Source organism: Ammospiza caudacuta, chromosome 1 (assembly GCF_027887145.1).
Source record: "Ammospiza caudacuta isolate bAmmCau1 chromosome 1, bAmmCau1.pri, whole genome shotgun sequence".
Classification (NCBI taxonomy): domain Eukaryota; kingdom Metazoa; phylum Chordata; class Aves; order Passeriformes; family Passerellidae; genus Ammospiza; species Ammospiza caudacuta.
This window is the reverse complement of record NC_080593.1, coordinates 65733290-65757971: the sequence shown is the minus strand read 5'-3', so window position 1 is coordinate 65757971 and position 24682 is coordinate 65733290. Positions and strand designations below refer to the sequence as shown.

The following is a 24682-nucleotide window of genomic DNA, read 5'->3' as shown; positions in this document are numbered from 1 at the left end:
ACAGGTAGTATTTATACAGTAACTGTCTCTAAGGGTTCCGTAGGTTTTTTCTTGTTGTTAGCTGAAAGGACGCAAGTCTTCCACTGAGGATTTTTTGGAGGCTTCATCCAAGGTTGTTTCTTTTTTGTTAGTTTCTATTTTGAGCAGTTAAAGCTCCTGTGCCCTTTCCCTCGACCACGCAGTAGGTGTGCATTGGAAGTGTTGTTTGCAGCGAGCGGAGTTACTTGTTGAAGCTGTCCTTGCTGTACTACGAGACTGGTGATGGGCAGAAACTTCAGGGCCCAGATCCCCAGCCAGGGTGGAGCCAGGGTGGGACCACTGGCTCTGCCGGCAGTGTGGGTCTGCCCCTTCACACCTGCTGGCGAGGGGATTCCACCCTGGCATTTGCTTTAAAAGTCCAGGGCCCAGGTACTCTCCCGTTGAACAAGGTCTGCAGAATTCTTGTTCCAGTCCACTGGGTTTGGATCTGGGCAGCTGAGGGCAAAAACGGGCCGGGGGTGGCCGCAGGTGGCTCGGACGGCCAGGCGCTTCGCGAAGTTACTAATCTGGTAAGGCATAGATGCAACTCTTCACGACAGTCAGCTAATGTTGAAACTCACTAATGTATGTATTTGCTCCTTTTTTTTTTTTAATAATGTATTAACTTGTTGAACACTGTTCTTTTCGCAGTGTTACAAAAGTGGGGGTGGGGGAATTTCCCAACCTTTTTCAGTTTGGGTGAGCTACTGAAATCCATTTTGTACTAGCTATGTCACCGCTCCCGGCAGCAGCTGGCAGCGGCGCTTGGCCGAGCCGGGGTCAGGTCCAGCCATTAGACATCAGTAGTTTTTAAAGTAATTTTTTTTTTTAAATTGTCTAGTATTACTAATGAGGGTTGTTGCAAATCACACTTCCAGTGTAGTTCCTAGTGTAGGCCCAGTAAAAGGGATATCGCAGCTTTGTGTTGGGGAGAAATTGAGCTGACATGGCCAGTACAAAGGAGAAAATAGGGAGGGAATAACGTTTTGCACCTTATTGAAAAGAGGAGAAGATTTTAAGTGCATACAGACATAGTTAAGAGCTTTTATTGTGACAGGAGAACTTTTTTCCATATGCGTGCATACTCTCTGTAATTCCAGTGTAAAATATTGTACTTGCACTAGCTTTTTTAAAACAAATATTAAAAAAAATGGAAGAATTCATATTCTATTTTCTAATGGTGGTGTGTCTATTTGTAGGATACACTCGCGTCTGTTTATTGAATTTTATGGTCCCTTTCTTTGATGGTGCTTGCAGGTTTTCTAGGTAGAAATTATTTCATTATTATAATAAAACAATGTTTGATTCAAAATTTGAACAAAATTGTTTTAAAGAAATTGTCTGTATACCAGTACAAGTTTATTGTTTCAGTATACTCGTACTAATAAAATAACAGTGCCAATTGCAAATGTGTGTTTTGTCTTTTATGACTGAAGGGGAGAGAGCTTTCCTAGGGACATAATTTGCCCAGTTTAATTCCCTGCCCAGTCCTCCCCCAGCCCTGCCCTGGCAATGCATTTGAGAGCATTGGCTTTTATTTGTGACGATTCCCAAAGGCGGCCTGTACCCACCCACCCCATGGACATACAACGCTCTGCAGCCCATCAGGGTGAAGCTTTTTATTGCATAACAAAAACTTGGGAGCAGTTGGGATGATTGGGCAGCACACACGGGGATGCCACAGCAGAGGGAAGGGGGGCAGCATCTCATCACCATCTCAGCAGGGCTGAGCAGGGCAGCAAAACACTGAAAGCCCAGCAGCTTTTTGGCCAATGACACAGAAGCGCTTCACAGTTATCACAGGCAACACCATGGAGTCCTGGACTCCAAACTGATTTATGTATGAAAACTTTGGCCAGCAAACACTGTGTCAAATAAATGTTGGGGAGGGCTCGATTAAGCATCACCACAAATGAAGCTAAGGCTGCAGGGGGTGGCCTGTCCTGAGTGTAGAGCTGTGCAGCATCTACTCAAGACACGCTTCAACCCCGCTGCCCCTGGCAGCTCCCCGCCCACAGGGAAGGGCTGGCCCTCTCCCACCTGCTGGCCTTGGCTGCTGCAGAGGGAAAACTCCTGTTCTTGAGCCCAAGCATTTTCCCCCCTCCACTTCTCTTCTACACAAGGCCAAATCTGGCACTGGCTTCAAAAGCCCTCCTGGCTCCAAAAGAGAATTTTTGGTGTAAAACTGGTATTAGCAACTAAACAGCACCATCCCCCAGTGGGAGATGTGAGATGGTGATGGATAGACACTGTACATACAGCAGCAGAAAGCTGCAGCAACAAGTCTGTCACAAGAGTGGAGTTCAACAGGTATAAAGTAGGGAGTGCTTGGTTCAGAAAAGCTTCAAACTCTCATCATGTCCTTGACTGAAAGCAGCTGTCCCAACACAGTGGGGCTTGGCCAACAGCTGCCACATTTCTTCCTTATCCCCATCCTTTCTACCCCTGCTACTGACTAGCTTAAAGAAGAGACAGGCACATTTTATATGGGAAAAGCTCCCCCAAAGGCAAACAGAGGCTTCTTCTGATCCTGCCTTTTAACTCTCCATATTTACAGGGTGTCCCCATCCTACATTCAACCCCACCATGCCCTGAGGGAGAAGAAAGTGACACCAAAGCACAGGCAAAGCCCCTGCCCCATTGGCTGTTCCAATGAGCAGATGGGAATGTGTTTCTCCCAGAGAATGGAGACCTTGGTGGCTTGTTTTGCATCTGTCAGGATGCTGGCTCAAGCCCACCCCTTTAGCAATTATTCACACCTACAAGGAGGTGTCCCCTTGCACAGTGCACTCCTTGCAGCCACCACAGAGTCACTGGGGAGTGCGCAAGGCCACTCCTGTGCCGAGCCCTTCCCTCCCAAGGAGAGTTCTGGTAACCAGGCTCTGTGGGCAGGAGCCCACCCTGCAAAATGTGCTGCAGCAAGGCAACCCCAGAGCAGCACTGGGAGTGCCAGGGCTGTTAAAGGTGTCCTTATGTTCCAAGAAGCCACAGGCAGACATGCTCAGCAGGGATTGCTTAATGACAAAATGTTGCCCTTTTCAGCATCCCCACTTGTAGGTCTTTGGTATGTTAAACTGCACCCCTGTGGATCTAGTGGGAACCTCAACACTGCTCTTGGGAGCCCAACAATTGCCTGGCTGGGGAAGCAGGCATGGCCCTGGCCTGCAGTACAGGCTGTCACACTCACAGCATTCCTCTGGACAGGATGGGGTTGGAGTGTAGGATTAAAGAAGACCTGGTTATGCAGAATGACAACATTAAGCATTATTAAACACTTTAAAAATTTCCCACAAAAGGACACCAAGTAACAAAAAACCCAGTTAGATGTGCAGGTGAGGTAGATCTAAAAATGGCACATGGCATTTGTCAGTGGTTGTGGTCTTGACTTGGACCATCCTGCCAGACAAAGCGTGTTCCTGGCTCCCTCTGCCTCCGTTCCTTGTGGGAGTGGCAGCAGGCTTGAGCAGGGTACAGGACCTGGAGCTAAGTGAAGATCAGGGCAAGAGCTGCAGCAATTGCTCAGGAATAGGTGTTAAAGGGGACTCCAGTGCTTTTTTGTATTTTCCAGCCTGTCTCAGAGCTGCACATAAACAGTGTCAGTGATAAGCACTGACATAGATAAGGGTTATTCCTGAACAAAATTCACATAAAACTGGGTGAGATGTAGACATGCCACCAGTTCAGCCTTTATGCATCTCATTTTTCTCTCCTGCTCACTTTTGGAGAGGAGAAAATGAAAGAAAACATTGTTGCTTATCAAAACAGTGGTAGGACCTGCTATTCAGAAAACCAAATACCTAACATCAAAACTTTATCAATCACCATTCATGGCATCAAATGTCATTCATAGACTGAAGAATTCTGGGACAGCTTAAGAATAGCTTGTCCCTGTCCTATTAGTCACTGATCACAGTTATGTGCAGGAGAAGAAGGAAAGGAGGTGGAAGAGTGGCCCCATTTGCCACACTTGTAGAGAGGCAGCCTCCCCTTGCCCCCAGCACCTGCCCTTTTGAAAAGAAACTGTTCTGAGGCCATCATAAAGCTGCTTGGTTTGGTGTGCGCATGATCTCTTAAAAAAATGTTTACAAATATATATATTTTCTTATATGCATATGTATTTCTTAAATTCCACTTAGAAATGTAGCTAAAAAAAGTAGAAAAGCGCTAGTGAGAGTGGGCATGAGACCAGCAGAGTGCTGCACTTCCCACATGTGAAGGCACCAGTGTGGAGACACACCTGTGGTCAGGCCTGGGCCGTGGTGGTCCAACCCCACTCCTGACAGAGGTGTCCATTTGCTCCCCCTCCACATCACATAAACAGAGAGCAGTGCTGTCCCACAGCTGTACTGATGCAGAGAGGTCACACTGCCCTGCTCTGGGCCTAGTGCAGCTGAGAGCAGCAGGGGGCCCATGGCGCCTTTCTGTGGTGGAGAAGCCTGGCATTCTCTTAACATGATGCTTCCAGGCTGGAGGGAACTGGAGAGATCAGGGCCTGGATTCACAGGGCCTGCTTCTCTTCTGCATTCACATTCCTTTATGATATGTGGGCAAGACAAATGGTCCTTGCAGCCAGCACAAGCATAACCTGTGCTCACATCAAGGCCCTCGTTCTCTTACAAAGCAGAGGAAGAGGTCATCCCACAATTAAGAAGTACATCCTACATGTTAAATACCAAGAAATTTAGAAGATACCCTCTGCTTTTTCTAATGTGCACAACACACTGAAAAATCACCAGGGATCAGCTTGTGGCCTGGATTTGCTTCTCAGCATGGTTAACTGTACCAGTCCTTGTGATTGGCTTTTTGAGCGGTCCAGTGTATAAGTTTAATTCTAGAGTTTCTCTTTGCTATTCCTTTTCCTATAGATCACTTTTTTGCTTTTCAAAGGAAGCCTGCCTCTTTCCACAGATGTCTACAGGAGGGGAAAGTAAGACTCTGAAGTACTGAAGTAACACCAGCTGCATTATCATCTCAGCAGCAGTTTAAAGTAAGTGGCCAAGCATTATTAATTCACTGGTGCTCACTTTTACATCATTTATCATATTGAGCTACTGTGGTATTCATGTGGATGCAATGTGTATTTCCAAAGAAATTTTCATTGTGATTTATCAATTAATTATTAGGCCATTACACTTTATTGAGGTGTTACTCAGAGTCTCAAATATTCACTACTGCCTTTAGAGCAAATACTTTAACTCCATCTAAGCCTGACAGTGCCTTGCAATCAACCAGGCTGCTCTGCCAAAAGCTCTCTCTTGCTTTACATGATGTCAAGGACTGCAAAGGAGTGGTACCACATAACCAGAAGGCAATTTGATCCCTCTGGCGTCCTCCACCTGGCCACAGACAATACGCTGCACAGTGTTTTTACATCTTTGCTAAATGGATGTGAGCGGGCAAGGGAACAGGGAGGGCTACAAAGAATCATCCCCCCATGTCAGGCTTACAGTTGCTGAGTTTCAATATCTTAAAAACCTGTTCCCAGAGAGAAGGTAAAAGCAGGAACCCAGGTAATTCAATAACTGCACTTATGATAAAGCAGGCAAGCTCTGAAAAGTGGTCACCTGAATAATCTCCTCAGACAGGGGCAGGGGGGCCAGCACGGTTTTGCTACATTCAGTGCCCGCTTCTCTGAAGGGGCAAGTCCATTGAACAGGGAGGTTTAAGAAAGAACAGCACCATCAGCCCTGTGAACTGAAAGTGACAGAGATCTGGTGTTTTTAGCATCACATCTCACCAGCAGCCAGGCCTCATCTACCATCCACCTCTGGCAGCTGTGCCATATCATCTGTTCTTTAGCCAGAAAAAAGATGAAGAGAATTTGAGGATTTTTTTTCTCCACGCAATTCCTTTCATCTTTTTCTCTCCCAGCCTGCAATTTCTGAAAGGTGCACTGCCAGAAAGTGGTGGTAGCTGACAGGTCAGTCTTAGAAAAGGGAATGTGTGAATGTGTGCAGGCGTTAACAGCCATGTCTGTACAAGCCAATTCCTTGTTAACTGAGGTTTCAGCAGCTATTTTTCAGAGGGGAAAAAAAACAGGTGAAGAAATGACTAAAAAATAAAATAGGCACAATGATAAAAGATGAGGCAATTGCATTTTGAATCAATGGCATTGTGTTAATAGCATGACCTTCCCCTTCCAAATCCAAGCCATAGCCAATGGCTATGACACTGCCGTTCTGAGAGAGAGAGAGGGAAGTTTGCCACTAACACAACATGGAGGAGAAAGCAAAGGAAGAGAGCAGCCCTTCTTGCTCTTCTTCCCCAGCCCTCTCTCCAGCCCCCCAGGCCTAGGCTAGGAGAAGACCTCGTTGTGCTGCTGGGTGACCCGGATAAACGTCGTTCTCTTGCTCAGTTCCTTGAGTTTGGCAGCTCCCACGTAGGTGCAGGTGGAGCGCAGCCCCCCGAGGATGTCCAGGATGGTGTGTTCCACATCCCCTTTGTATGGCACCTCCACAGTCTTGCCCTCTGAAGCCCTGGAGAAGAGATCAGTCACTGCATTCATATGGATGCAAAGCATGAGTGTGTTTAATGGAGAATTGTGGCACTGAACTCTGCAGGCTGCAGTTTACAAATGTGCCCCCAGCTTTACTGCTTGCTGCTGCTTGGTGCTCTCAAGCACTGAAATGCCTCAGCTCCACTCACCACCAACACTGAGAAGTAGAAGCAGACAGATCTTGTAGATGCTCTAATATCCCATGAGTTTATTTACAGATCTGCCCCTTCCTCCCCTCTACCATCTGCCTACAAGCAAGTGGAACTTCCAGCTTTATTGAAAAGTAAATTTGACTGTGAGAGCTGCAACCTTAAAGTATAAGGAATGGCCAGACTCAAACAGAGAAATGTTGGAGCTGGTTCTCAGCAGGCACCACCCAGCACAGCTCTACAGAGGCTTCATGGCCCTTGGGCTCTGTCCCATGTTACTGATCAGCCACAGATGGAAGTGCTCTGGCTGTCTCCTACCAGTGTGATTCTCCAGAGGTCACAGAGAGAGAGAGCAGGAAACCCGTTACAGAAACCTGCTGCACAGCTGTCCCTTGAAGCTAAAAGGTGATCTAGCACAATTCAGTGCCAGGCAAAAAGGCCAGGAAAATACCAATGCTGTGAATACCAATACTGTCAAGTGCTGGTGCATGCCAGCACAGACTACACTGTTCCCAAAAAGCACATCTGAAAGAGTTACATGATGGAAGAATCCAAGCAAATAACTTCCACTCCTCCTCCAGCTTTCTCCAGCCCTGTCGCAGACATTTTTTCATAGAAATCTTTCTTTGGGACTTGTTCGTTTTCTGGGAAGCAAGGGCCCCAGAAAGAGAATATAAAAAATTGTTATCAGCTGCTGTGGAAAGCAATAGGATGCACCTGTGATTGGGTCATGTTCCCATATTTATAATTAAGAGCCAATCACAGGGCAAGCTCTCTGGAACACAGGGACAGAGAATTCTCTTGTTTTTAGATTCTTTTCTATTCTTAGCTTAGCTTAGCAGCATCCGCAACCTCTCTTCTTATTCCTATTAGTATAGTAATAATGTATTATATATCATATATCAATAAATCCAGCCTTCTGATCAAGAAACAAGATTCTCGTCTTTCTCTCACCCCAGCAACCACCTCAGGGCGCTGTAATACAGCCCCATGTTCACCAATCCCTCCTGTAGCGGAGACCCTTTATGAGGTGATCAGTGGCATCAGCAGCTGATCCCATTACACTTTAGAGTAAGCTTGTCCTGCCTGGCACACTGGCTCTTCTGGGAAGGGAAGCCTTGGGAAGGGAGGGTCTAAGACCGATGAGGAGACGCTTTCCTTCTGCCCTACAAAATGGAGGTAGAAATCATGGCACCGGTCTGTCATTATTCTAAATGTGGCTTTATTTGCTTCTTCCTTAAAAGTTTCCAGGGGATAGTACAAGAAAGGGCATGCCTGTTTGTAGGCTCCATTTGTGAATCATTAACAACAGCAACAGCTGCTATGTGGAGGTACTTCAGTGTGAGCCTGCCTATATTTCATCCTGTTAGTCTAAATGTGAGGTCACAGCCCTAGGGAGACAATAAAGGCAAAGTGTGGATATGCCATGTGAGTAAGGAGCCATTATTAATCTCCCTACATCTGATGAGTAATTGACTCTTTCTTGAAACTCTTAAATAAGCACTGCAGTGGCCAGTGGAAGATGGATGTGCCACTGGCATCTTGCAGACTGCACAGGGCTTAGGGGTCTGTTGTATGGCCTCTGCTGCTGGGAGTTCCCAGGCTTTTATTTTCAGCTCCAGTGCCGGAAGGAAAAGGCTGAAACAACACTCATGCCACTTCCTGCTTTTGGCCATGCCCATCTCTTCCAGACAAAGCTGGGAGGTTGAGCTCAGGCTCCAGGGAGCTTCCTGCAAGATTATGAGAGACAGTGCCATGTCTGGGATTTGCAGAAACCAGTGCAAATTCTACCATGTCCTGCCACCTGAAGAGCCCTGCATGCTGTTCTGTGCAAGGAGTGCAGGGTTTACTGCATTTGTGCATGGCCGCCCATTCAGTTCGTGCATGAGAGGTCAATTAGCTGATGCATGAATGCACCATCAGTAAATGAAAATTCCCTGTTAATTTGTGCTTAAGCATCCTGTGGGTCATAAGCTGCACATTGCTCCTATGAACATGAGTGCTTGGTGGTCCTTTTTTCAGTGAAAAAATACAGAAATGAGTGATGGTTACAGCCACTGCCCCTGGGAGAGATCCCCGCAGTGGCTACAATGGTGTCAGGAAGCTGAAGCCTGTGGGTTGCCACTTAAGGCTTTGGAGACCAAGATCTACAGAAGTGGTGAACACCTAATGACACAGCCCCAAAGCTCTGACAGCTAAACCCTTGCTATTGCTCCTCCAGAGTCAGCTGGTGGGATGTCCTGTTGATCAAGGAATAACCTGTAGACATCATACTGGGGAAAACACACTAGAAGAGAGGTGTGAGATTAGCTCCACAGCTTTGTCCACAGAGATAAGGGGATGACGTTTCTGATGAATATATACTCAAGCTGTGCTAACATTAACCCCAATAGTCTTGTCCCCAGAGGAAAGGGGTTTTTAAGAGATAACATGTTGCTCAGACTGAGCTGAGAAGTCATCTGGTTCCCAGGGAAGCGTGGGTGGAATTTCACTACATGTATGCACACACTGGTGCACTATTAATTGCTGTAGTCTGGCCCAGGGGTGGGATCTGTATCCATAGGGCTATAAAACCAAATGTTAACCCCTTTAACACCGTGCTCAGGATGGAGGAGAGACATTTAGTAAGTGAACTGCTACAGTATCAATCCCTGGTGGCTGGTCCATAGGGAGGAAAAATGGAGTTTTTAACTTATGTATGTTAAAACTGTGATGATGTCCAAAGAGTTCATACTGGACTAACCTTCTAAGGACTCCCCAATGCATGCTTTCCCAAGGAGTGATGTATAGGCCATGAATTGGGCTTGCTGGGCTTGCTGTGTGTGAGTGCCAGACTAGTTCATGCATGAGCACTGAATAAATTAATGCACGAGTGCCCAATTAATTCATGCATGAATAGCCAGTAATTTCTGCATAAGCATCCAATCAGTTCATGCATGCATGCCCAAATTATTTATGTCCAAACACCCTGTTAGTACATTCATGAGTACCAACATGATGAGTGCCCAGCTGACTCCCACCAGCACCCACATGGGTGCTGTGCTGGGCAAACACAGCAGGGTTCAGGTGACATGGGGGGCCAGTGTGACCTGTGTGGGATAAGGCCACAGCCTGCATCATTCCAGAGATGTTCCACCTGGCTCCAAAAATGCTGTGAGCCACCAAACTTTCAGCAAGTCAGAGGAGCACGTCACACCTCTCCTCAAGTGTATTTATGAAACAGCAATGGCCACTGGGAGAGGAGACACACCTGGACACACCTGAGGAGACGTGCAGTGCACTCCCAAAGGGAGCGTAGTCCCTGTGTGACTCATGCTAGAAAAGGGACAGCTGTAAAGGAACTGCGTCCCATGGACAGCCCTCAGTGTTGGCAACACACCAGTGTTTTAGTTACTGCCAAGCTGTGGTTACTGCAAGTCAAGGACTTTCCTCTTCCTCACACCACCCCACCAGCAAGTAGGCTGGGGGGCACAAGAAGTTGGGACAGGACACAGCCAGGACAGCTGACCCAAACTGACCAAAGGGACACTCCATACCATATGGCAACAGGCTCAGTATATAAACTAGGGGAGAAAGCTGGCTGGGGCCACTGCCCAGGAACTGGCTGGGCATTGGCTGGCGAGTGGTGAAAAATTGTGTATAACTTGTTTTGTATATTATTATTGCTGTTGTTATTATCCCTTCCCTTTCTGTCCTACTAAACTGTCTTTATCTCAAGCCATGAATTTTGCTGTTTTTTCCCAATTCTGTCTCCCATCGCACTGGGGGGTGGAGTGAGCGAGTGCCTGCGTGGTGTTTACTGCCTGCTGGGATAAACCATGACAATGGATTACACGGGCTGTCACAAAAGCTGGCACACTTGGCAGAGAGCTGCATAAGCAAGTCAGCAGGAGCTGCTGAGGGTTTTGCTGCTCTGACATCTCTCCGGAGCTATGACCCAAAAGTAACCCCTTCTCAGAAAGAAAGGTGATGACAGAGCAATTGAGGCTCCCAGCGGCTGGGAAAGGTGTGCTCAGATGCTCTCAGCAGTAACTCTGACTCTTGCCAGCCACTGAACAGAAAGAGAAAACAATTTGCTTCAGACTTTTTGCACAGGGCCCAGTCTGTGGTGCCCCTCCTGGCCAGCTGAAGGCTGCTGCATGGAGGGATGTGTGTGGTGGGTGGGAATCCTGGCAGGCTGCATGGGATGAAACACATGAGATGGTGCTCGGTCAGCCCAGCAAAATGTGGGTCAGAACAAAGGGTCAGGCTGCCCTGGCATGAAGCAATCTTTTGAGTGGGGCATATAAGAAATGGAGGAACTGGGGGCAGGTCTTCCAGGCTATCATTTGGGATACACAAGATGGTAAGCAGCAGGTGGCAGTTGGTGCTATTCTGTCTCTGTGGCCAAAATTTCACCCTGCAGTTAATATAAAGTGCCCAAACCCAGCTTAGTAGCAGCTGAGAATTGCTGAGTGGCCACAATAGAACTGCAGCATTCACACAAAACCTGTGAAATTTCAAAAGGGTTAAAAAAAACAAATTGACTCAAACTGAATAATACTGCATGCATCCTCAGACCCTGCTTGCCTTATTTCTCTTCTCCCACAAAAGAAACACAAAAATTGCCTTTCAGAAATCCCCAGCTCTGATCCATATTCCTCATGGAAGGAGGTGAAAATGTAAAAATAAGCCAATATATAAATGACCTAAGATAAATGAAAGTGAGTACACAGATTAAATGGGATCAGCTTGACATATTCATTACAAAAACAATTACTCTCATGACTTTTATTCCCTGCCACAGCCATCTCACCTTATCTGTCAGTTTTAATGTAGCTGCTGCAGGCTCAGGTTCTCCAGCCAACACGTGGAATTTTGAGAAGATGAAGTTAAATGACAAGCAGTCTGATTCTGCAGGGGACTGAGCACACTGAGCTCCCCACTGCTCCAATAACACACTGTGAGTGTTCAGGCTCTTTTAAAGACAAAACAGCTTATTTGGGTCACCAATACAGACTTACAGCTGGGCTTTTTAAATGCATATAAAGGAGCCCCACTGACTTGACCTGTTTGGGTCAAGTTTGGGGTATCCAGCATTTAAAATGCTGACTAAGAACCCTTTTGGTTCAAGCTTGCCATCAGCTAAACTAGGAAGTGATTAAACTTCCTGTAACTTTTACTATAAGGGCAACCTTGTGCTGTTTCAAATCCCCCTTCAATGCCCAGCACATTTACAATGCTGGATTTAGCAGCTGCTATTTTTAAACCACAGTGACACTCATGCTGGGACAGGCCAAGGAAGACTGAGCCCAAGGCTGGTACAGGCAGCCAGGTCAGTGTCATGGCTGCAGAGTGAAGATGAGTATCAGCACTTCCCCAGTAAAGACCCAAGGCTCACAGATTTAGTGTCTGGAGCTGTTGTATCTAGCAGTACACTGGCAAACTCCTCCTATGCTACCTATTAGTGGCACAGAAAGGTAGTATTTCAACAGAGACTAAAAATTTCATATTGTGCTCCTGCTCCCTTGCTGCTGAGAAAGTCTCAGAACCTGGTCCCCAGGAAATTCTCAAATCAAGGATGCAAATCAAAATACAGCTATGGATCAAGCCAAATTTGTATAGCATTGCACATAATGACTTTAAAAGGTCTATCTAGACTGAGCCAAATACAGCACCTTTCTGTATAACCTTTGCTCCTACAAGATGGGATATTTGCACTTTATCTCATTTTTAAGAGGGACCAGTGTCAATTAGTTCGCCTGCTGGCAATAAATTTTGTTGCCAGATCACACACACCTAATTAGGTAGAACAGAATTTAAGAGCTGCCTCAGTCCTTTGTCCTCTTGGTACAGCCAGCCTTCTCAAACTCTTCCTGCATCTTTCACCAGCTCTGTGGGGGCCAGTCCCTAAGGACTGTGCTGTACTGAGATCTGGCAGCACATTTGGGCTGCTCAGTGAGATGGCTCTCAGGGAAATGCCAATAACCACAGGCCTGAGCAGCATCAGGCCTTTCCCACACTCCAGCTGACTCAAGCTCAGGGTAGCACAGGAAAGGAAATGATCATTCAGGTAAAGGCTGCCAGCACAACTGTGCAACTGGCAGCTGCCACTTTTATACTAAGAGACACTTATTAGTGCTGTCCACTCAGACCGTTTGTTCTGAGATTTGATGACAAGTAGACTTGCTAGGGCACAAAAAAAGAAAAAAGAGCTCCCAGACTCTGCACGGCTTCTGGGCAGTGGCATATGAACCCAAAGTGAATCAAAACTCAGAGATATGCAACATCTGTCTGGTGTATTATTTCAGCTTGTCTCAGATGCAGATGGCATCTCGTGCAGCTCTTTCTTCTGCAAAAAGCCAGTTGTGTTTGGAAGCAAAAACAGTGAATGGGTTGCCCAGAGACCTGGTGGATGTCCCATGCCTGGAAATACTCTAGGCCAAGCTGGACAGGGTTCTGAGCAAACTCATCTAATTGAAGATGCCCCTGCTCATTATGGGGATGTTGGACTAGATGAACCTTAAAGGTCCCTTCCAACCCAAATGATTCTGTGATGCCACGAACTAGGCCACAATCTAGGTTGTAAATGCTCTGACAGAGGCTAAGTTTTACCACTTTGCACTCCACTAAGTGCTATGTGAACAAATACACAATTTTATGGTGCAGAGGAAAACCACCACAGGAGTCAATGCTGGGGTGGAGAACAGGAGGTGGGATCAAAGATCCTTCTATCTAGCATGACATCTGGGATTGCTATCTATCAGCTTATCTCTGTTTCAAAGCATGAATTCCATTTCATTTTGTGGATCCCATTCTGCTTTACATTCTGTGCTGTCATCTTCACAGAGCTGAAACTCTTACCCATGGTAGCAGCAGGACACGTTGGGAAAAACTTGTATCCTGGAGTGGTTGTAGCAGATGAGGCCAACAAACCCATCAATCCCCAGTGTGTGGCTGGAAGTGCAGGTGTACTGAGACTCCTGCAAACAGCAATTTACCAGATGGGACCAGAGCCTGAATCTATGCCAGCAGAGAAGAATCAAAAGGGACCCCTCAATAAACCAGTGTTCACTGTAAGACAGGAGTCATTCTCCAATGAAGTAAGTAAGAACCATGTTGTCCAAGGGCAGTGACTAAGACTGCCACTCAAAAGAGAAAAGACAGAGGTTTTCTGATGTCATCTGCTTTTCCAGGAAGTCAACATTGTCAGCACTTTCCAGAGTAAAACAGCAATGGACAACAAATTTCTTTGCAAAATCTGTCTTCTTTACCTCTCCCCTGAGGAGTTAGCTCAAAAATGAAGCTTCTGCATTCTGCATTATTTGAGGCTACTCTGATGCTCTGTTACCAAAAGAGGGCTGGAAAAACTGTACATAGGCTTCTGCTGCCTATGAAGACTGACCAAAAAATGCAGAAGGGAGTCCCAGAGCTGCTGCTGGTGTCTGAGTGCTTTGGAAGTCCTGGTCCTCATCTCAGTACTGGGGAAACCCCAGCTGAGCTTCACCGGCTCACCAGCACCCACCTTCTGCAAGCAGAAGGGAGCCTGTGGGCCAGCTGGGAATCCCTACACCAAGAAGACACCCAATGTGGACAAGCAGAGGGACAGAAACTGCAGCCTGCTATGTCATGTTCCAGCATTTAGTTCATACACATCCTGAGGGAGCAGTATGTCAGAAGAGTGCCTAATGACTTCCCAGACCACACAACTGGTGCAGCAGTGACAGCACACCATACCAGCTGCAAACAAGTTGAAAGCTGCAAACATCACTGCTCTCAGCCAGCAAACCCCAGCTCTTTCTCCCTGTCTCCCTCTGATGTCATCCCTCCCTCAGATTTGCTGTTGTAAATGTAGGCAACAGCTGCTTCAATGGGAGCAGCAGCATAGGCCTGTTTCCTTCTGCCCAATTCTGCTCCAAAAGTTCCTGGATGGAGGGCTCACTGCAATTGCTCCTGTGTGGAATTCATACCTGTATTCAGCAACCCCTCCTGCATGCTTCTTCATGGCTGTATCAGAGCTCATTCCATAGAATAGTTTCACCTTCTTGCCATTCCTTTCTAGAATTTCTCCAGCACTCTGGTCATGGCCTGCAAACATTCCTCCAATCATGACGAAGTCAGCACCAGCTCCTGTGATCAGCAAAAGGACACATAAAAAAGCAGGGAAAAGAGAAGGTGAAAGCCAAAGCAAGAGCACAGGGATCTCTGGAAAAAATAGCCAGCATTTTACAGTTTAGTACAGAGTCCCCTCCTGTAATAGTCACAGCAAACTTAGATGAAAAGCTTTACTTTAGAACTGACACAGGCTGAATTGTATTTCTCTTGTACTTTAAATGGAAAAAAACCCTTTTCTGTTACAATGACAAAGACAGAGATTATTCTACTCTATCCCACAGCCTTTTATTTTCAAATTCAGTTTCAACTCTTCATAATAGTATCTGAGCACAATTCCTTATTAAATGTGACTGCAGCAATCAACAGTCCTGAACACAGGGCTGGGACCTGTTAACTCTGTACAGCTCAATGCTGTACACAGAAGTGGATGGTTCCTACTTCAAGAGTCTTCTAGGCCACAAGTAGAGAATGGGAATGTACCCTGAAGGAAAGCAGACTCATGGATGTCATGTAATCCTCCCAGCAATGACATAAAATGATTGATTCAGATTTTTAACTGAAATAATGATTTTTCAAGTCCATCACCCATCTGTGTTCAGTGTTGTTCTGGATGATACCTAGTCAAAGAGACCTGGATGCATCTCATTTGGTTCCTGTTTAAAAATTCTGGTCCAAGAACCATCACTCCTGGGTTCTATGCTTCTCAGCACACACCACAAAGAAGTCTAACCCATAGCTACTACTCCTAAATATGTTCCAGATACTGAATAGCAACACTGAATACTCAATCATGACTGTTCAGTCTGTCTATCTCCTCTGGGTTTGTAAATCATGAAATCAGCTCTGCTGGGAGTAAGATCAGGAAGAAGGTTTTTGGAATCATTCTTAATTTTCTACTGTGATCTCCAGTATTTCCAGCTGGGCTGGAACTATTCCACCAGCAGCTCCTCCTTTGATATTTTGGCATATCTAGGAGTCTTGCTTGGAAAAGTTCGGCCTTTAGTCTTTTATGAGCCTGTGGTGACCCAACCCTGAAACAAAGCATTTTCCTGTTCATACTCTCTGCTTCTTCAATGTGTATGTGCCAGAACAGGCCTCTCCTCTGCTCAGCTTCTTCCCAGAACTGGCAGAAGAACTGAGCTATAAACCACACTTCACAGAAAGCACATGAGCTTGAACTACATCCATCCTCCTAAGAACAAATCTGAAGTCTGGGGAGACCCCAGACTAGGTAAGTCTGGCATTAGGATTTGCTCTGATCTCTGTCACTATCCCAACAATAGCACCAGACCTTGAAATCTGAAAAGTAAGTGAAATCCCTATCACATCTGCTCAGCTTCTACCAAACCTGAAGTTGAGAATATTTTGATCTTAGAACACATGACAAGAGTGAAGTGTGCCAGTTCCTCCCTCCACCCCTTTGCCAAAGAGCAGAGCTGGCAGCAGCGCCTGGGGGCAGAGCACCCAGCTGCTCTGCTGACCTCACCTCCCTTTGCCTGGTGCCTGCTTGAAAGGAACACTGTGTCCATGGTAAAGGGATACTAAAAATGAAGCTTATGCAAAGCACATCACAAGCAATATTTATAGCCAGGCACTCATTCAGGTATCCTATCATGTCAGCTGCCTGGCAGATTTCTCCTGAGCTTTCTTGTTTCAGATGGCTGAGTTTTAAACTCTTGGTTCAACTCATGCTTGCCAAAAACAAAGGGAATACTCATATTTTAATTACTGGTGGCAAATTCCTGTTGCTACCTAGTACAACCTTGCTCCATCTTTCAAAAAACAAGTACCCTGGGAAACCTAGCTAATGTCTTCTTCGTGGGTGGAAGAAAACATGAGGAAGGAGGGACAGATTTGAGGTCAAGGCTGCAAAGAGTGTTTTAACAAGTCAAAAGCCTGCCAAAAGACATTCTGGATTCTGCCATGTCAATAGTACCTCCTGATCCCCAATTCTAGTGCCATTTTTGGTTGTGGGTCTTACAGCCTTCAAATTAATAATGCAAAAGGCACATGAAAACTACACTTCAAAGTCACAGAATTTTGGATCCTGTGCACTTCTGTATCTATTTATTATTTTCCTTTTGGCTGCCTATTTTTGGGAGGGAAGCAAATATGTTTGAATTACAGGATTGAAACTTACCCAACTTGAGTAACTTTTGCAAACTACAACATAATTCATCAAGCTATTCCAGAAGAGAGGAGCTATGTTACAGCAGATGCAGCACGTCTAAACATTGAATCGACACATGCTTGCAGCCCTGCTGCTCCAGAAATGACAAGCCCATATTAAATATACTTCTCCAATGTTCTCAAGAACCTTCCAATGTGCTTCAGTGTTGCAAACATATCTGAAAGTTTCAAGTCTGTTCCATTATGTTTCCATCAGTTAATATCCTACCACGAGGTTGCAGCTTTTAGCATGGTCTTTAACTTACGCACATTTTTCTTGTATAACCACCAGAAGCACTGGTGATATTCTCAACATCCATCTGCAGTCTTTTGTTTTCAAGTACAGATTGACAGCATGGCCATTATTTTAGGTTGTAAAGGACTGGAAACACCTGGTTGTTGCCTAGATAACCCAGGATGTGATGGGGTATGTTGCACACAAACATCCCAGCAGCTCAGTCAGAGCTGGCCAGACTCGTCCTGGTTTTACACAATGCCACTTTCGTGCACTGACTTTCCCCTTGAGGCCCATGCTGTATCTGGGCTGATTTTGCTCATTCACATTTCACAGTGCCTTCTCTTTCAAGCCATTACAGAATAGCAGTGCTGACGCCAGCCTGAGCTTGCAGCACTCACACAGTTCTGCCGGATCTGGATAGAGTCCCTCAGATGTCTTTTGTATGCCTGATTATACAAGTCACTGATAACCAGATTGGCTCTGCACAAATTCAGCTGGAGTCGGCCTGGATTTGTGAGCTGGGCAGCCCTCCAGGCAGATGCAGCCTCAGTTTGCCTGGACCAGAGCTTAGCCTGGAATTAACATTCACCTGTGCTCCAGCTGAGCCAGGAAGCTTTTGCAGCAGTAGGTACACACACAGCTGTTGAAAACGGGAGAAAAAACCAGTGTGATCCAGTATAATCTGGAACTAGCCTATGTCCCCAGTTGACTTTTCCATATGATTTTTCCTTCCTTTTCCTTCCCTGCTCCTGCATCTCTTCTCACCACTGCTGTAAGGAACAGCAGTAATGTGTTAAAGATGCTGGCATAGGATTCAAAAGGCACATTCTTTCTTGGCTGTGTCAGAAAAATATATGTGACCTCAGGCAATTGAACTTAGTATTTCTGTGCTCTGACTTCTCATCATTAAAAAAGGAGACAGTAGTGCCTCCCTGGAGCATTCTGAGAAATGTGCTCATGTTATCAGCCTTTCCAAGGGTTCAGCTGTATGAACCATCTGAGAGCCCAGCATAAATTTCTTTAATGCTTTCTCTCATTCCTGCATCAAAACAGCTCTTTCCTTTCCTATCAACCTTCATCTTTTTCATTCAGTTTACCAAATGCATAGCAGGTTCCCATCCAACAGCTCCAGAACTACAGCAGTCTCTCCCAAAGTATGTTTCTCCCAGCATTTCTGTTCCTCATCTTCAGTGCTTCCCAGTTCCTTGCAGCTTTAAATAAGCTTCTACCTTGTCTCCCCTGTCAAAATGCCCTATCTGCCTCTGAGTCCTGACACCAAGTCACAGGTGCACCTTAAAGCTTCTCAACATCTGTTTCTTGGTTCTTCACAATTCTCTCACTTAATCCAATCTACTCCTTGTGTTTCCATGAACTTGGCTGCTCCAGTCACACCTTTAGCCATTTTCCAGTGCTTGTCTTCACATCTGGGATTCCCTCATACTTCCCATAATTCAAATAGATGCTCTGTCACTCCTTTATAGGGAATCATCCCATCCCATGAAGATTTTACAGTGATCCACCAGAAAGAGACAGCACAATTACTTTCACCAAAGTCCTCTTCTTGTCTATTGTCCATGCTTTGTTCAGGCCTTCATCCCTAGATGACACTGTAGGTCTGGGTGTTCCATCACCTGGTCTTTGCTATCCAATATATTCATGTAACTCAAGCACAGAGGTCTGTGCCTGACAATTCAGTATCAAGGCTTTGACTTGTAAATGTTGGGCATGGTGGCTGCGCTCTAAGAGGTTCAGATAGCCAACCACTTCAGTAGCATTCAATAAACACTGATAGTAACAATGTTATCTCAAAGCTTATTTTGCCACATACCTTTGACAAAGGCACATCTGGGTCCAGCTTGTCAGATGTTCACAGTGTGTCTATGTCAAGTGTACATAACCAGATACAGTAAGTTTATTGCCTCAGGGTCATCTCCATCATTTCCAGCTCTGTAGCTGTGACACACAGTCACACTGATCTGTCTGGGTTACCATCAAGAGTACAATTACTGCCTGGAAAATGTCAGCTTTTATGATGCTTCTCTGTCCAAGGGATAATCCTGTGGCAGCCTTCAGACATGTACCACTGGGAATCCCAGCACCTCTTGATGAACAGCAAAGCCAAAAACTGTCTCTTCACAGGTTTCAAGCAGGTTCAGGTTCAGTTAGTCCAAAGAGACTACAGGCATCTTTCAGACTTGTAATAAACACTACAAAGAAAAACATTTGAAACACTGTGAAGTTGCTCCCTGTTGTTCTAGCTTCTGGAAATGCTCTTGCTGAAGAAAGACCTTTCCCACAGGCCAGGTTTCTATGCAGACAGCTGGGAATACAGTGAAGTCACAGTTTCAGTTCACAAGCTCCCAAGGACCACACCACCAGTAAGAACTTGGTGAGCTGTGAAGCCAGAGAAAGGCAGAATAAAGACCTCACTGCAGGCACCATGTCAGAGTGAGGACTGAGGAGAGGTTGGGCATTTTTTTACCACAATCCTGTCTAAGAGGGTGGATGCTGCTGCTCAGCTATGTTGGAATCACCCAACTGAAGTATCTGCATCACATCACCACTCGGCAACAAAAGGGTTATATGAAATCCTATGACCAAGCACATTCCTTGCCGGTAGCAATCACTCCACAGCTGTCCTTAGAATTCTCTAATTAAGTCTTCCTTGTGATGTGATCTGTCTCAAAACTGGAGCTGTCTGCAAACTTAGAAGACAGATTTTGGTTTCAACCTTTCCAGGAGTTGAGTTCCAGGCCTAGAGTTTTTCTTGGCAAATCTGCAATCTGAGTTTAGGCCTGCCTCTACTTTCCATATTTGCAAAGCTTCCTGCAAAGCAGACATTCTGCATCATAATGTTGTTTTCATACCACCCTGAAATCCCATGAGAGACTCTGCTGTCCCACTGTATTCCAGGCATTACCCTACTTGACACCTCCAAAGAGTCTGGCCTTTTGGGAGGTGGGAGAGTACCTTTAAAATGCCTTGTCATCTCAGGATGCATTTCGTGCCTGAATCCCATGTGCTGCTGAACAAGGTTATGGCTAAGTGACAATGATGATTTTGACCCCCCCATACCAACGTAACTCTCATGCCCAACAGACCATACCCACAGATTAAATGCTCTATTCTATCATCAAGAGCTGGTGCAATTCACTGAACTTACATGAAAGCAAAATCTGGTAATTATTAACTTAGATGTTTCAGACATCTGCCTAGCTCTAGGGGATACAGTATAAATAAAATCTCATGTCTTCAAGTGGACAGTTAATCCCAAGAACATCTCCAGGGATCTGGCCTGCCTTTTTGTTTTGCTCTTCTGTCCAGCATGCATTGCACCAGCTCTTCTTCCACTCAGGGCTCAAATCAGCCAGATCTGGCAACGTTACAGGCATCTCTGAACCCTACTCAGAAGAAACTCTTACGAGTTTTCTTCATACTCTCACAGCAGGTGTATCTCAACCACACCTGGCAGATAATTTCTAAATATCACTTTGACCACTCTATGTTTTGCACTGCAGAATTTGGACTGTCTGTTCCAAAGAGCAAATTCATGCCTGGTGCATTAATTTCACTGGAGTCAGCTACAGGGACTAATTTAACCTCCGGCTAATTGATTACGCATTCAGGGTCACACCGATTCCTGCATCCCTGCTGCCAGGGGCGCTGGAGACACGTGGGGGTGTCACAATACACAGCTCTTACCAAACGCTTTGGCGACATCTCCTGGGCAGTTGCATCCTCCGTCCTGCACAAAGAAAAAACAACAGTGAGTGGCAACGAGGTCACTCAGGGACCCAGTGAGCACTGCAGCGCTGTGGCCCCTGCTCAGGAACAGCATGTCAAGAGAGCTGACCGTGCACTTGGGATGTATCATCTTGGCTACATTTTAACAGAATCCAAATAATCCTTTCCACTGCTTACCTCCTTGAGGCTCACCTACTCTACTGTACAGTCTACTGATAATACCACTGGTAACAGCAGCAATGCAAATTCCTGACTGCAAGCTTCCAAATCCCAGAAACCAGAAAACAAAACCTCCTCTGACAATCTGAATCATCCCCTGCCATTTTAATGTAAGGCTGTGTGAAGCAGAGGTACCACAAGCCTCTACCTTAAGCCCCAAAGACATTTAAAAACAATTTCTCAGCAGTTTACAATATATTAAAAGGCCACAGTGGGAGGGAAGAGGGAATATATCATCAGTTATGTTGGATTTTTATCTGATAATCTCTAACAAACCTAGTTAATACAATTTTTGGTTAAGTGAAAATGAGCCTCTCATCCTACTCCTTACTGTATGCTATGGTCTTGGTAAGGAAGCAACAGCGCTCTGGACCTTTAGCATTTTAGACCTACACATTTCAGTTTCAGTGCAATGAAGGGGGTTCAGCTGAGGGGAGGGAGGTTGTGTATGTGAGACAGATCTGTAAAAAAGGAATGGCACACAGCAGAGCTCATCATGTGCTATGGTTCTTTAGGATTTGTAAAAGTCCGAGCACCAGATGAAAGATCCTTTAGTCATTGTACCAGGAGAGCTCCTCACTCCTTTGATGATCTGGATCCACTGCAGACTGCCAACATCTTTGTTGCTTTTGAAGCTACCCCCAGAGTGGCCAGTTACCTCATGCTGTTTCACCTCCCTGTTGGCAGAACCGCGTGGCTGTGCGTGACCTGCGGCCAAGCACAGCCAGACACCCCCTCCATCAGCCGTATCAGAGCTGCCTTTGATGGGCAGCTGCCAGCAGGGCTCTGGGTTAGAAACTCTGTGTGCCCAGAAAAGGATTCAGACACAAACCGAGCAGGTGGATCCAAAAGTGAGTGGCTTTTCAAAGGGCACCCCACTGCAAACAGTGCCTGGTAGAACTTTAAAGGCTTTTATTCCATTTGCTGATAACCTCTAGCACATTATGCCTTTTGTTGAGCTTAGACACCCTTGCTGTCAGCTCCAGGAATGAGTGCTGGGCTGACAGCTGAATCTCTCTCTCCTTTTAATGGCTCTGCTTGTGCAATTCTTTCCCTTTAACAAGTCTGTCATAGCCTGGAGGAGGGTGTGAGTGCATGTGCATGTGTCAGGGGAGGAAGAGCCATGGTAGAAAGATGAGTCTAATAATCTTATAATCTTTAAAGAATAGCTTTAGGACTCTTACTACCTGAGAGACATTGGCTTTGAATGCTCTCTGGTAGGTGGGTTGTAGTCAGTTGTTTTTGGGTGGCTCAGTATCTGGCTTTTGTAACAAACCCAGTAGTGGCAGTGATGAAGGTTTTATGCTTTCAAAGGTGCCGTGAAGATGGGGGGGGGGGCTTACTGTGTAACCATTAATCACCAGCTTCAAAAAATATCACTTTGAATGTTACCAAATTACAAAATGCTGAGCAGCTTAAGAGACTTAAAAGCTCATCGGTTACCATTTAAGATAAAAGTAACTGACAATGATGAATTACAACCCTTCTGTATCTGTAGATGAGATGTCTTCAGTTACTTCAGATAAGCAGGTAAATTCAGTGATTCACAGAAAGGGAAACAGAAAGGGAGCATACTAAGCAGTTATGTCAGAAGATGCTATATAATAAAGCTATATGCAGTAAAGCACTTCATTCCTTGTGAAAAAACAGGCACTCTGTCTACAAAGTAAGACTCTTCTGCTGCTGCATTGCCTTGGAAGCTAACCCTTGAAATTCAGCTTATTCCAACAGGGCCCTGGGTCTGGGTTCAAAATGACTTGTAGATGGCTGGGCTTCAGTTATAGAGTTTGCTGCAGGCTCAGCTTCTACCTCAGAACCCTGGGCAAACTTATGTGTAAAAATCTGCCTCTGAATTCAGGAGAACTGGCATAACACCAAAGCAAGACTAATGAAAAGGGTTATGGTCACGGGACCTGTAGACAGCACGATTCTGAGCCAAGTGGGTGCTAGGAAGAAGGGCAGGGGAAAGCAGCTTTCCCAACAGAATTACTTTAATGTGGCTGAAGTAATGTTTTTGTCCCCAGTCTTGTTCTCCTGATAGATAAGCCACAAAATTTAGCCAAAGTAAGAAAAAAAATACAGCATGGAAAATCAGTATACACTGGTTGAACATTTAGTATTATAAGCAATTTATAATGAGTTTATAAGTATGATTTATGTTTCAAGCAACCTTTATTATAAACTGCATAACCAGTGCTTTCTACAAAGCACTGTAGCTATCTATTTGCTGGTATCAACAAACAGATACCTATTTATTATGCAGAAGATATATAATGTATGTGGCATATACAGCAGTAAAAACAGTACATATGACGCTTCATTCTGAACTACATATACTGGGTGTGTTTCTGTGTGGAAAAAAGGACAGTATGGCAGTAGCTGGGTGAAGAAACCCTTAGTCATTTCTTTCACTGAATGCTGGTGACCTATCACCCAGGCAGGAAGAAGGGGAAACAGGGATCTCTGTCAAATGACACCCACATGAGAGAGGACACATGCAGGGCTGCTTTCCATTCCCCACATTGCTGGCTTACTAGAATATGTGACTGCCTCTGACCTAGAAGAAACATCTCCAGCAGGCCCCCTCCACTGTAACTCACTGCAGCACTTTCTCAAGGCCAATGGATTAGCAAGAATGAAAACTGAGACTAGTGGCTCCCAGACAAACAGCACGGGACAGAAACCATGCCTGTATCTCACGGAGGGTTTCCTCTCTGCTTTCAGTGAGTCATGAAAGATTCATTTCTGAGGTGAGCTTTTAGTCTTACAGATAATTTAGCATGAAGAAAGTAACTGGTGCAATTTTACCTCCTACTTCTCTGTGTAATGACTAGACAGACACCAGGTGTTCACTTGGACTATCATGTTTGCCTGAAAATTGTCACTTTCCTTGTCAACGAATCAGTTCCAAAAATCATACATGATAACTTCAGTAATAGGAATGTTTAAAATCCCAGTTTGTGGTCCCATCCTAGCAGAGCTCCTGAAGATCAGGGTTCAGTCGTGCTGTGCTCTCTGCAGTGCCTTTACTGTGCTCAGCACCATCACTTCCTCATTCTGAGAGCGAGACTTCTTTTTCTTCATATGGAAATTATACCAACATAACAAGACAGGGGAGTTAATTTGATGAATGTACTGGACAAGACAGAAGTGGATACAAGAAAGTACCCCAAGGGACTAACCCATATCACACCACTAGCTACAATCCACATGAACCTAGCTGTTAGGCTTTGAATCTCTTCACATCCTTCCTGTTGCTTTCATATCAACATGACAAAAACTGCTGGACACATTCTCTCCTGGGGAATTGACATAGATAGCTGCGGTAATACTCTGCCTGTAGGGATTTTTTTGGCTCAGGTAGGGTGTGCCCCTTCTTCAATCCGCAGAAAGACAGCAGTGAGACATTTTGAGGGATGCCATGTATACTTGTTGCCACCAGACCCAATTCTATACTTAGAATTGCTGCCATATGGTGTTTTTCTGTCATGAGGGTACCTCTCTTCCATGATATTCTTGCCAGAGCTCTGGCAACACCCATGCAGTCCAACCTTT

General features: G+C 45.4%; 1 protein-coding gene across 1 annotated transcript in view; it reads right to left on the bottom strand.

Annotated features, from left to right (window-relative positions):
* Nucleotides 1–837: 837 nt before the first annotated feature.
* Nucleotides 838–24682, bottom strand: part of GMPR (guanosine monophosphate reductase) — a 43215-nt gene continuing 19370 nt past the window's right edge. Inside the window, exons 7-9 of the mRNA XM_058819261.1 lie at nt 20867–20909; nt 14613–14772; nt 838–6494 (exon numbers count right to left, since the gene is read on the bottom strand). Coding sequence (XP_058675244.1) covers nt 6314–6494; nt 14613–14772; nt 20867–20909 — 384 coding nt within the window. The 3' untranslated portion in view covers nt 838–6313. The remainder of the gene's footprint in view (nt 6495–14612; nt 14773–20866; nt 20910–24682) is intronic.